This window comes from Pleurodeles waltl, chromosome 6, assembly GCF_031143425.1.
Source record: "Pleurodeles waltl isolate 20211129_DDA chromosome 6, aPleWal1.hap1.20221129, whole genome shotgun sequence".
Taxonomy (NCBI): Eukaryota; Metazoa; Chordata; class Amphibia; order Caudata; family Salamandridae; genus Pleurodeles; species Pleurodeles waltl.
In genome coordinates, this window is record NC_090445.1 from 41770216 (window position 1) to 41783274 (window position 13059).

The 13059-nt window shown below is 46.1% G+C and overlaps 1 protein-coding gene across 1 annotated transcript in view; it reads left to right on the top strand.

Moving 5' to 3' along the window:
* PPT2 (palmitoyl-protein thioesterase 2) overlaps positions 1–13059 on the top strand; it is a 104889-nt gene that overhangs the window by 3982 nt on the left and 87848 nt on the right. The window contains exon 2 of the mRNA XM_069237186.1: positions 1884–2085. Coding sequence (XP_069093287.1) covers positions 1884–2085 — 202 coding nt within the window. The remainder of the gene's footprint in view (positions 1–1883; positions 2086–13059) is intronic.

A 13059-nucleotide genomic window follows, 5' to 3' on the forward strand; every position in this document is an offset into this window, starting at 1 on the left:
ATTGTTTTTCATGATATATTACATTACCCCAGGTTGTCTTAAATATTGGGGTCACCCTTGTTCTTAATACACACTAGATGAGTACATGCCCTCTATGCCGGGTCACAGGTATTAACCCATACAGATTGCTGGAGTACCCATATGTCTGATTCCTGTTGGTCCCATAGGTGCCAGTGCTATAGTGCAGTGCCTAGAGAAGGTTAGCGTTTTCCATAGCAACTGTAAGACGCAGGTTGGGCGTCTTGGGAGGCCCAGGGTGTCAGCATGTTTGACGCATAAGTGTCAGGTGAATACATGTATGTTATCTATGAACTGCTCAATGATGGAGTTTGTGCAGTTGCCCACAGAGGGTGGGTTGGCTCTGTATGTACTGTACAGAACGTGTGCAAAGTGGAACAGTATCTGGGTAATATGCTTTGAGTTCAAGCTTTCTATTAGGGTATGGTTATTTTGGGTAGTACCCTTCCTCTTGAAGGGGGAAAGTTCAGTAACGGGGATCCCTAAAGAAGACCTCTGGTCGCCCCCGCCCCCATGGCGAGAGCATACACACCTTAAGGGCGAGTGGGTTAGTCCACTTGCAAATTAAAACCCATTGTGTGCTCGGTGCCCTAGAGAGAGGCAGGCCACAGATAGCCTTGGCGGACATGTTGGTTGTGGGACCCTGCTGCAGGTGATTTGTACTAAGAACTCCATTCACTTTACATTTGCATTTTGAGAGGCATCTCTTTTCTGATGTGATTGTTATTCCAATCAGTTGATTGTGGAACCAGGAGACGTCAGTACTGCCCGCTACTCCTTGAATGACCAAATATGCCACACTACCTGTCAAAATTGGGACCACTCACAAATGTTACATTGTGCAGATTTGTAGCGTACACTATGCCCGGGAGGGTATCCTGGTGCTAAGCAGGTGTGAGCCTAAGCACACCTAGGGCCTAGTGGGACTGTTCAAAACGCCCGGTCTTCAGATTCTTACGGAATTCAAGAAGTGAGGAGGAGACTCTTATGTGTACGACCGAGAAGAGAGGAGGAGACTCTTATGTGTACGACCGAGAAGAGAGGAGGAGACTCTTATGTGTTCGCATGCTGTAGGAGTGAGATACCAGAAGGCTCAACAGCTGGATCTGGTTTTCTGTATTAGTGGGATGTGTGCACTTTTCTGTATTAGTGGGATGTGTGCACTTTTCTGTATTAGTGGGATGTGTGCACGTAGGAGTCTGGATTAGCCGAGGTATCTGGAAGGTTTGTGAAAGCAGATGCAATTGATGAGGTATACTGGGCCAGTGTTATGTAGTGCCTCGAAGGCGTGGGTGAGAAATCGGTTTAACATATTTATTATGCACTCCATAACAAGAAACGCTGGGCTTCTACACACACATTCCATCTGCAGGCCTCTACTAATGCTGAGAGAGTTAATGTACTGACATTGTGTTCCCTCAAGGTGCCAACGCCCCATGCGTAAAAGCAGGAACTAGCAGCATGGCTTGCTGACAGCAAGATTTTATAAAGCGTCTCCTTCCTCCAGCGTAGTCTTCCCTTGTGTGCTTCTTACCACCTTTCCTCTCCATAATGCTACACAATCTCCGTCAGTTCTAGGTTAAACATTGGCTGCTGCTTTAAGTTTATAGATTGTTTATTTTTGCATTGGTGTTTGCCAGGCAAGGTTTTCAAGTGTGGCAACTGAAATCTTACCTCCTAATGCTCCCAGTTGTAACTGGGATCTGATCGAAATAACTTAAAATATTTTGGCAAAAAACTTTAGTTCCTCCACACTATAACAGGCGAGGCTACGTTATGGACCTCTAACCTCTGCTGCATACTTGTGCTTGTTCTCCTTTTCCCTTAGGCCTGTCTAATATTTGCCGTCTTCTTCTTGCTCGCAGGTTGTCGGCTGCTGGGGACAGGATGGGTTGCCAGGTCTGCTCCATGCGCCTTTCCTGGGCTCTCTCTGTAGCCCCCCTGGTGCTGCTGCTGCTGTCTGCCCTGTCGGAGCTGCCAGTGTCGGGGTACAAGCCAGTCATCATTGTGCACGGGCTCTTCGACAGTCCTGCTGAGTTCAAAACCATGCTGGACTTCATCAACCAGGTGAGTCACATCACGCAGGGTGGAACGGCTTCTGGGCTGAGAAGGTGTCCCATTTACACAGGCTTTCTGGAAGATCCCACTGTAGTAGGATGGGGCCTTTTCCCCATAGACCAAGGTTGCAGCAGTAAATGGTGGTAGCACTTCAGGAAATGACTATAAACTTGGCCGCCTTCTGCAAACTTCCACTGGTGGATTCTTGTTATTGACCAGAGGTCTGAGTGGGCAGTTACAATGCTGCACTTTGCAGTAGCTGATTAGGTCACAGGAGATCTTTGAACTGCGGCCGGACATGGAATAGTTAACCTGAGAAAGTATCATAGTTCCATAAGTACCAGATGAAAAATGTCAGTAGCAAGATTAAATTGTACAAAACTGGTGCACTAGTTGGAGATTTTGGTAGTTTTATTGTTTTTTCTTTAGGTTTCCATCTTCCCACGAGTTACTTGGTAGATTGCTCAACCTATTGACTGCATTGCATTTCAGTGAGCATGTTTCTTCACACACTGATATTCGAGGGGATATGTTGCACCTTATTACTAATGTTTATCTAAATATTAACTGTTGGCCAATATTTTTCTCAACCAGACCTGCTAGGGTTATTTTATGCTAAACTGTTTTGATTAAGCCAAAATCAACCACACAGTACTAAAGTCAAACTTATTTGAAGATCCTTGCCTGCATACCTGCTTTGGTTGCCAGAATGGATGACTGGTTCAGTTAAATGTTTTCGCATCAAACAGTTACAGATGTGAGTGAAGTTGCTCTCATCCGTTTTCCAGACTTTACTTCTGAAGTGCAAATGCATGATATTCTGGCTAAGCTCTTAATTTCTCTGCTTTTGTAAATACAAAAATAAAAAGTTTGGTCCAACTATCCCCTGTAACGTTCACTCTGTTACTAGTCGCCAGATTTCAGGCAATATTATTGATAAAGCAGACGGCAGGTTCCCGGTTTCTAGCCAATAGACTGCCACAATCTCTTGAGTATGTTCAAGCAGATGTTCCTCCAAGGCATAGCAAAGAGACCGACAAGCTTCAAGTGATGGACGATCTGATATGAACAGCTGATAGTAATAACCTTTGCCTGCCTATGCTGCCGAATCTCCTAATGGCATGTGCTGTGGTTGATCACAGAAAGCCTGATCGCTGGATTAGCATGTTGGATGGGCTTCTGTCTTTGCTAAGGACATAGATTGGTTTTTGTGTGTTTTCTCTTCCACATGAACATTTACTTAAAGTCGAAGAGACTCTCACAGTGGGACCAAATTACATAAAAGATAGCAGGGGAGCATGGGCAAGGGACACTGATACCAAGCAAGGCAGCCCTGGACATGCCACAATATTAATATTTCACCAGGTCCTTGCTTTCACAGTCCTTTAAATCACCAACATCTGGGTAGGGATACTGCACATACAATCTGATTGTAACCCTTGCCAGTTGTGTTGTGTTAAAAAAGGGGCGGGGGGGTTGTATATCTGTCCACAAAGTAGTCTCTCGTAAACCTTTATTGACATTACTCTCCAATGCTTCTCCTTAAAGAGCTCGTCCATTTAGCCTCTAACAGATAGATCTAAGTTCCTATGTCACATTGTGTCGAGTTTGTTAAACATCTGTGAGTGACAGGACATCAGGGGTCTAGCCAATGGCATGCCGACTTTGCTGGATCTTGGTGTCAGGAGTACTTGTGCTTGTGCTGCCATGCACTTAGATGAATCTAAACAGTTTGTGATTAATACGAATAAGTGTTCAAACAAATCCCAGATTAACCAGCAAGAAAGGGAGTATTGTGCGCAATCTTCACACATAGACCTTACTTGGTCTCCCGATGTATCTGCGTGTCTTTCTCGGTCCCTTTTGAGTTCGTTTGGTCTCCTAGGCTGCTCTTTCAGTGGAAAAATACTAACATATTGTTATTTTTATATAAAGCCTCTTCCCTACCAGGCTGTAGATCTGGGAATATATTTCATTAAACAAACACAGCCTCCCCCAATAGTTTCATTTCTCTTTCTGCCTGTCTACAGGTGTCTAGATGAACGACTCCTCGTATAACCTGTGGGTTAATCATTAACCTTTTCCCGATTCTGCATCTTTGACCTCCGAGATTAAAAGCAATACTTCAGCTGCAGCCTTCAGAACTGGACACAATACTTCTGCTCTAGCTTCCAAAACAGAACACATTATTCCAGACAAGGCCTCCAGTGCTGGGCTTAATGCTCCAAATGAGGTCTCCAGCATCGGTCACAGTATTCATGCTATGGCCTCGCTAGCAGCTCAGTATTTTCCAGGTGACTCTTCTGGAAGTGGACACAGTGGTCCAGGTGATGCCTCCAGAGCAAAATGCAATAGAGCTGGTCACCGAAACATGACACATGTAACCAGCTAAGGCCCAACAAATTACGTGTTATGCTTCAGGTGTGGCCTCACATCTACCTGTGATATTTAATAGTGGACCATGGAAGCTGGACACTATATTCCAGGTGAGGTCTGGATAACTGGATGCAGTGGCCCAGGATTGCCCTCCTTGTAGGCCCTTGGAACCTTACACAGTGCACAGTTAAGGCATAAACTCCTCTTGCTCTGTTTGTTGTCACAATTTTGTCCACTTTGCAGTAATCTGCCAAGCGACTCAGGAACACTCTTTTAGTGTTTGTCATGATGGAATCGGTTTACTGAGTCGGAAAATCAGATGATTGGGGCATCGTAAATCTAAGAAATGTAGTCATTGTCTTACAAATCTTACAGAGGTATGTGGTATAGGTTCTAAGGTAACACTGAGCCCAGATTGGTGTATCCACCTTAGGTTGATATTTTCTGGTTTGTAGCTGGAAATCTCAAATTGTCCCAACAGGTATTTCTTTCCAGTTGTGATCTCTTTATTGTGCGTCACTGTACACGTATTACACTTCAAACATGGTGATGGTTTCAAGCTGTTGATTGTCTATCAGTGGCTCTCTATGATCCTTAATTTGATGTCGGTGACAGCTGAGATTTGTGATTATTCTTGATGATTGCAAACTGTTGTTTGTACATTGATGACACAGTTACATCTTGATGACGGCTGAGCCCTGTTGATTATTCCGTGATTACATAGACACTGCTGATCTTTGCAGCAAGTGGCTTGAGAAAGTTGGAATTTGAGTTGCTTTTTAAAAAAAATCCCATTCTGATTAGAACTAGCCTTCGTCCGTACCTTATCCTTTTCCTGCTGCATGCTACATAGCATATGTTGTGAAACAAATAACTCTTGTTACAAATAACTATTGTATGTGCTGCTAAGTCTGCAAGTGCCAACGTGACCATGCTGAGTAGATTTGTGTGAGATCACAGGCTTTTTGGTCCAGAGTCTTTGGTGCTGTCGAGCTTTAGGCTCTGAGATTGCCTCCTATGTTGAAAGGTTCTGTTAAAAGTGTTGTAAGCGAGTTAGTTGAGGTAGTAATGGCAGAAACTAACATGTTTTTGCATTGCTGGAAAGGTCTTTGTTCTCTACAGTCTGGAAATCCGGGGCCTACTCTTGCAAGGGACAGAGTCACAAAATGTAGAGGACAATGGTCGTAGAGAGAACCATGACCTGGTTACTGGATTTTTAGCGATGTTAATGGAGTCGGTAAAAACCTCACCTATAAATGATGGAAGGCCCACACCCTCCCCTAGGTAGCAGGCTTCATCATAGGGACCCTCCTCACATTGCTCAAGAGTCCAGCCCTTCGCTCCTACCACCTACCAAACAGCAGTTCTTCAGGAATACGGAGTATCGCCTGTCATCACAAGACTTCTTTTAATTTCTAAAGGAGCCCCTCTTCAGTGTCAAGTTCTCCTCCCTCCAGCTTCAGGAACGTCATCAGTCCTTTTTCACTGTCTGGGAAAACACACTCCTCCATTTTGCTCACAAGTCCAGGCTTGGGGCATCCAGAATGGATCCCACAAGCCTCTGGTTCAATAAGACACACTATGCAGGTGCCACGAAGGCCACCTACAGACACTCACCTGGTGTGTTAGTGTTAGGATGTGGGTTAGCATGTAGAAGCAGAACTTTACACTAGTGGGCCAGTAGGGCATGCACTGCTGTGAAACGTGTAAAAAGGCATGGTCAAAGTTAAACTGTAAACTTCGCACTTGTATAGTGCACTACTCACCCATTAGGGTCTCAAGGCGCTGTACGCATACCGCTGTGGAATCCCTCCTGGCTTTTCCCTGTGAAGCACCCACTCCTGGACAGCCCCAGGGTGAAGCCAGGCATCCAAGCGCTGTGATGGCCGTTGTGGAGATTAAGCAAGCTATTGCCCAGAGTTACAGAGTGGGACCCATTAATTAGATGAGGCACCAAGGAAGAATTATCTGGTTCAAGGGAATTGAACCCTGGTCCTGGGCCAGATCTCTGCATTAGGGTCTGCCGCTCTAACCATGGTGCCACACTCCTCCACAGTTATAGATTAACAAAACTCGCTATGCTGCCACCACCACTCTATGCCCATGACAAGGTCAGTAGTCCACTGTGATGGCACGCCCATCCAAGTTACAGTACTGATCAAGGACCTCAATCATGCCAAGAGGCCTCTTCACACACATTAGATTAGTGTGAGGCTAGGACCAAAATCAAAACCTGGTTACCAGATACATTTCTGGGCACTCCAGATTAGAGAACATAACTGTACACCAGTGGTTCCCAACCTGTGCGCTGCGGCTCCCTGGTGCGCCGTCAAAACTAGCCAGGGGCGCCGCACACAGTCTGGAAACCACTCGGAGGTGCTTTGAATCGGTAGCTTTTCCTCGTGGTATTGGAAAAAAACACCCTGCATTAATTATTCTGACCAGCGGAGGGCGCCAAAGTACCATTAATAATATCCCTGTAACAAAAATTGTTTCCAATAAATGGTTTTCAGCAACGTGAAGGAGAGAATAAAGAAGACAAACGGTAAATAGTGTAGGTACAGGTACAGGCTGGGATTACGTTCCCCCACCCACCAAAAAAAGTAACGTAACGGGGAGCCGTGGCCAACACGGCCAATAGGTCAAAGGAGCCGGGGATCAAAAAAGTTTGGGAGCCACTGCTGTACACCATGCACGAAACAGTCCATCCAAACGTGAAGTGTCTTAAATGGTAACAAAATGGGAACATATAAAGAAGATAAAACTAGCTGTTATTTGACAAATGTTTTACTCTTGTATCTAGTGAGTTTGTTTAAAAATAAAAACCGCAGGGCAGTACTTTGACCCTGCTGTGAGCTCAGTATATTTTAGCCAGAACATCAGTGGCTTACTAAAGGGTCCTGGGGTTTGCTTCAGGACCAAACCCAACTCTCTTTACATCCCCTTTCAGTAGATGCTTTTTCCTTTGTAGTATCAGTGAGTTACTGTGACTTTAAAAAATATACACTGAACAAGGTGAAACCGTGACTATAATAGCTTTTCACCGTCCCTTGGAACCTTCAAAATGAAAAATAAACAACGTGAAACAATATTAAAAAGTAATGTAAAGTGTACATAACAAAGTGGAACATTATGTCTTGGGTGCCCTTATGCAGTGGGTCCCAAAGTATCAATGTGTAGCTTTGTAACCTCTTGCAACAAACATACTTCAGCTCTTATGTGCTTTGTGACCATCTTTCATCGTGATCACATTGTCAGCGTTTCCTTCAGCACCCCTCAACTGCGGTGGGGGTCACGCTTGCTACTGGAACTGCTGAGGCTCAACACAACCGGTCCAGATAAATGGCTTTGTGTCTGTGGCAGTTGTGTCATCTGGGTTGGGGTCAGGTCTTTCACGTCAGCACTGATTGTGGTTTCTTGGAGGAGTACTCCCATGTCGACAGCAGCAGCAGACCTGTATGCATGCTGCAGGGGTGCCGGATGACACCCTGTTTAGTTTTACATGCTTCAAGACATGAACCCTGTTCTAGGAGGCCAGGCGTGTCCCCTTACAACTCCGCTTAGTACCGGCGATGCTCCCACTTAGCAGCTTGCTTCTTCTTGGTGCTCCAAACGCCGGGAACATGGCGGGGCTTCTGCTCCTGGCCAGTCTCACCTCCCGCAGGGCCACGCACTCTCCTTCCCTCTGAGCAGGCAGCTGGGCTTTTGGGCACTAGAGTACATTCTAGACTTCAGCTGGTTTTTCGCTCATCTATGGGATACTGGCTGACATGCGAGTACCAGCCCTGGTCGTAAAAATAGCTCTTCGAGTACTCTCATCCCTAGTCAAAAAGGAGATGTAATTGTAACAAAGTGTGGGATGGTTGGGCCCACTCTCATATTCATTTTCCGAACAGGGAATGTGCATCCGCTGTGTAAGGTCGTGGAACATTGGACAGTGAATCCACAGGCTTGAGATGTTTCCCTCTCAAATGCCACTTCGCAGCCTAATGTAGACAAATCCTTAGTGCAAGGTGATGGCTGTTACAGCAAGCAGTGATGTTCCTGGCTCCGAGCAGAAGTGTCCCTCATATGGGAACAATGAAGTGTGAAGGATCATCCTTCCTGAAGTAGCACTCGGGAGTGGACAAAAGGGCAGGTCCTACTTAAATAGAAACTTCCTCATCATTAACAACAGAAAGTGCCGACTCTGCCTTTTCTCCATAATCCACCACGACAGTGCTCAGGAAAATGTAATCGTCAATCCCTTGCTAAAAGGTCCTCATAGAATGCCGAAGCTCAGGACTATCTCCATCCTCATCCACGTAAGAGCCTGGTCCTTCTTCCTGCAGCCACAGCAAGGTGAGTATTTTACTTCTCCTACCTGGGGAAGCTGCTTCCATCCTCGATCTTGTTCCACGCTAAACCAGAGGCCATGCAGACTAGATCCTGCGGATCCCAGCAAACATTATCACATTGCATATGATCTCGTTGTCATCCATGTGCCACATATGCTCAATGTACATATGCACTGGGGAGACGCATGAGATGTCTGCTCGAGAGCTTGGGAATTACACTGAAGCCGAACCTTCACCATGGTGGGGCCGGTAGGTTCTTCCTTCATGCCACAGAGAAAAGGTCTGTTCAGGACTATTCATTCTGAAAAATCAGTATGCTGCCACCAGCACTCCGTGTCAGGAGCCCAGGACATCACTGTAGCCTAATGCTGACCAAAGAGGGCACGCTTGCTGTGCCCCTCCAGGCCGCTGAACCAGCCTTGGACCTTGGCATTACAGTGAACCAGCCTGGGCTGCAGCAAGCACAAAGGTTTAGCTGCTAGCTGGGCTGGTAAAATGCCAGGATACCATTTTCACATGCAGTTTAGTTACTCGGGGCAAAGGTGCGTGCCAGTCTACAATGCAAGGGACGTTCTCTTCGTAACAATGGTACGTAGCTGTCAATTGAGGTTTGTTGTTTCAGTAATCATTGCCATTTGTTAAGTGTTGGGCGACGTGTTGGCTGTTTACTGTTTGTTGTAGAACAGTGGCAATAGCATCCTGTTAGTGGTCGATGATGATTATAATCTGTTTATCGTACCTCAGTGATGATGCCCACCTGCAGATCACATGTCGATGGGAATTGTGATCGTCGGAGTGTGTGCTAATGGCTGCTGTGAGCTGCTGGTTTATTTCATCATCAGGCACAGCGTCCTCGGCTTGTCCGGTTGGACCGGTCAGATCTTGTATACAGACCGCTTTAGCTGTGTCATTGACAAACCTGTTGGACTGAAAATATGCCCTTCGTGTGATTGGCCCATTTTGTGTTCGATATTCATCGCACCTGCTAAGTGATAAAACTGTTGCATGTGTTATTCATTGGGTGTGGTCATGTATTTTTCCCTAAAACGGGGCATAGTATGAGGATTTATGAGTGGGCGCCAAAATGTGCGTTGTTCTGTATTTTCTGGGACTTTTTCTCCCTTTGAATTCCTGAAATTTAACACACACCCAGCATGTAATAACAGGAGTTACAACACATATCTGACTTTATGGGGGCACTCAGAATTAGGCGGGACTGTTGGTTCTGCTCAGGGTCAGCTCACCTCAAGAAAGCTTTGGCTTACTGTGTTCTTTCTGTATCAGCCAGTGGCTTTGGAAGTTGTCAGTCATATTTTAGATCCACCCAAAGTGCTGTTATATCATGCTTGTTGTGTGTTTTAATGTGCTTGTTTAGGGGTCTATTTTTAGTTCCCTCCCCCTTTGTCACTCTCCCTTAGTGGCCTAATGATGCTCTCCAACTTTCCGCTCTCCATCCCCCCCCACTCTTTCTTCTGCTTTCCCGCCCCCTGCAGTCACTTGGTCCTTCATGTGAGGGGTACATGTTGTTGCATCTTTTATTCCTTCACGTTGCTCTGACGCTACTGCTTTTGCCCCCACTAGCTTTGATTTTATGCTGCCTCTGCGCAACAGTATTGCACAAAAACTTTGTTAAGGCATTGGAGGAGGACACTCACCTTGAAATAGTCCTGTTTTGATGATGTTCTTAAAATGGTATGTTTGTAGTACGTGTACCATTAAAGCACGACTGCCACATTAGTTCTAAACGCAGCACGTACATGCAGCGTGATTGCCATGGAGACGGGTCCTTTGGTACCTAATCGTCACCTATTGCTCGGAGTACTTGGGAAGCTTGCGCGCCCTAGTGGAGGCGATAGAAATGCATTTCGGATGTTGCGGAGATGTTGGGCGAAGGTGTCTGCAAAGAGCATGTGTGAGGGTCCCATACTCGGCTGACATATCTATGGAGACATGGGAGGTCCTACCGCAAGGGTGAGACTGGCGGGGATATTATGTGGCCGCAGGAGCGTCAGTTCTAGGTGACGTGTTCGGGCTGAGGTGCTCCTCCCATTCGAGGAGTTCCGATTGGGGCACGATCTGTCTCTGGGCAACTTCTGCCCCTGGTGCCGGGATGGCTGCAGTCCGTAGACCCTGGGGTGCGGGCATGTCAGAACCGCCATGCCACAAGAGCTGTCAGTATATAGTCCTGTCGTCCGCAAGAGCTGTCAGTGTATAGTCCTGTCATCCGCAAGAGCTTGTCAGTATATAGTCACGTCATCCACAAGAGCTTGTCAGTATATAGTCACGTCATCCACAAGAGCTTGTCAGTATATAGTCACGTCATCCGCAAGAGCTGTCAGTATATGGTCACGTCATCCACAGAAGGTCTCGGTATATAGTCACATCATCCGCAGGAGCTGTCAGTAAGTTTATAGTCACGTCATCTGCAGGAGCTGTCAGTATATAGTCAGGTCATCGGTAGGAGCTGTCAGTGTATAGTCCTGTCATCCGCAGGAGCTGTCAGTATATAGTCCTGTCATCCGCAAGAGCTGTCAGTATATAGTCCTGTCATCCGCAAGAGCTGTCAGTATATAGTCACGTCATCCACAAGAGCTTGTCAGTATATAGTCCTGTCGTCCGCAAGAGCTGTCAGTATATAGTCACGTCATCCACAAGAGCTTGTCAGTATATAGTCCTGTCATCCGCAAGAGCTTGTCAGTATATAGTCACGTCATCCACAAGAGCTTGTCAGTATATAGTCACGTCATCCGCAAGAGCTGTCAGTATTGAGTCACGTCATCCACAGAAGGTCTCGGTATATAGTCACATCATCCGCAGGAGCTGTCAGTAAGTTTATAGTCACGTCATCTGCAAGAGCTGTCAGTAAGTTTATAGTCACGTCATCTGCAGGAGCTGTCAGTGTATAGTCCTGTCATCCGCAGGAGCTGTCAGTATATAGTCCTGTCATCCGCAGGAGCTGTCAGTATATAGTCCTGTCATCCGCAGGAGCTGTCAGTATATAGTCCTGTCATCCGCAAGAGCTGTCAGTATATAGTCCTGTCATCCGCAAGAGCTGTCAGTATATAGTCCTGTCATCCGCAAGAGCTGTCAGTATATAGTCCTGTCATCCGCAAGAGCTGTCAGTATATAGTCACGTCATCCACAAGAGCTTGTCAGTATATAGTCCTGTCGTCCGCAAGAGCTGTCAGTATATAGTCACGTCATCCACAAGAGCTTGTCAGTATATAGTCCTGTCATCCGCAAGAGCTTGTCAGTATATAGTCACGTCATCCACAAGAGCTTGTCAGTATATAGTCACGTCATCCGCAAGAGCTGTCAGTATATAGTCACGTCATCCACAGAAGGTCTCGGTATATAGTCACATCATCCGCAGGAGCTGTCAGTAAGTTTATAGTCACGTCATCTGCAGGAGCTGTCAGTATATACAGGGAGTGCAGAATTATTAGGCAAATGAGTATTTTGACCACATCATCCTCTTTATGCATGTTGTCTTACTCCAAGCTGTATAGGCTCGAAAGCCTACTACCAATTAAGCATATTAGGTGATGTGCATCTCTGTAATGAGAAGGGGTGTGGTCTAATGACATCAACACCCTATATCAGGTGTGCATAATTATTAGGCAACTTCCTTTCCTTTGGCAAAATGGGTCAAAAGAAGGACTTGACAGGCTCAGAAAAGTCAAAAATAGTGAGATATCTTGCAGAGGGATGCAGCACTCTTAAAATTGCAAAGCTTCTGAAGCGTGATCATCGAACAATCAAGCGTTTCATTCAAAATAGTCAACAGGGTCGCAAGAAGCGTGTGGAAAAACCAAGGCGCAAAATAACTGCCCATGAACTGAGAAAAGTCAAGCGTGCAGCTGCCACGATGCCACTTGCCACCAGTTTGGCCATATTTCAGAGCTGCAACATCACTGGAGTGCCCAAAAGCACAAGGTGTGCAATACTCAGAGACATGGCCAAGGTAAGAAAGGCTGAAAGACGACCACCACTGAACAAGACACACAAGCTGAAACGTCAAGACTGGGCCAATAAATATCTCAAGACTGATTTTTCTAAGGTTTTATGAACTGATGAAATGAGAGTGAGTCTTGATGGGCCAGATGGATGGGCCCATGGCTGGATTGGTAAAGGGCAGAGAGCTCCAGTCCGACTCAGACGCCAGCAAGGTGGAGGTGGAGTACTGGTTTGGGCTGGTATCATCAAAGATGAGCTTGTGGGGCCTTTTCGGGTTGAGGATGGAGTCAAGCTCAACTCCCAGTCCTACTGC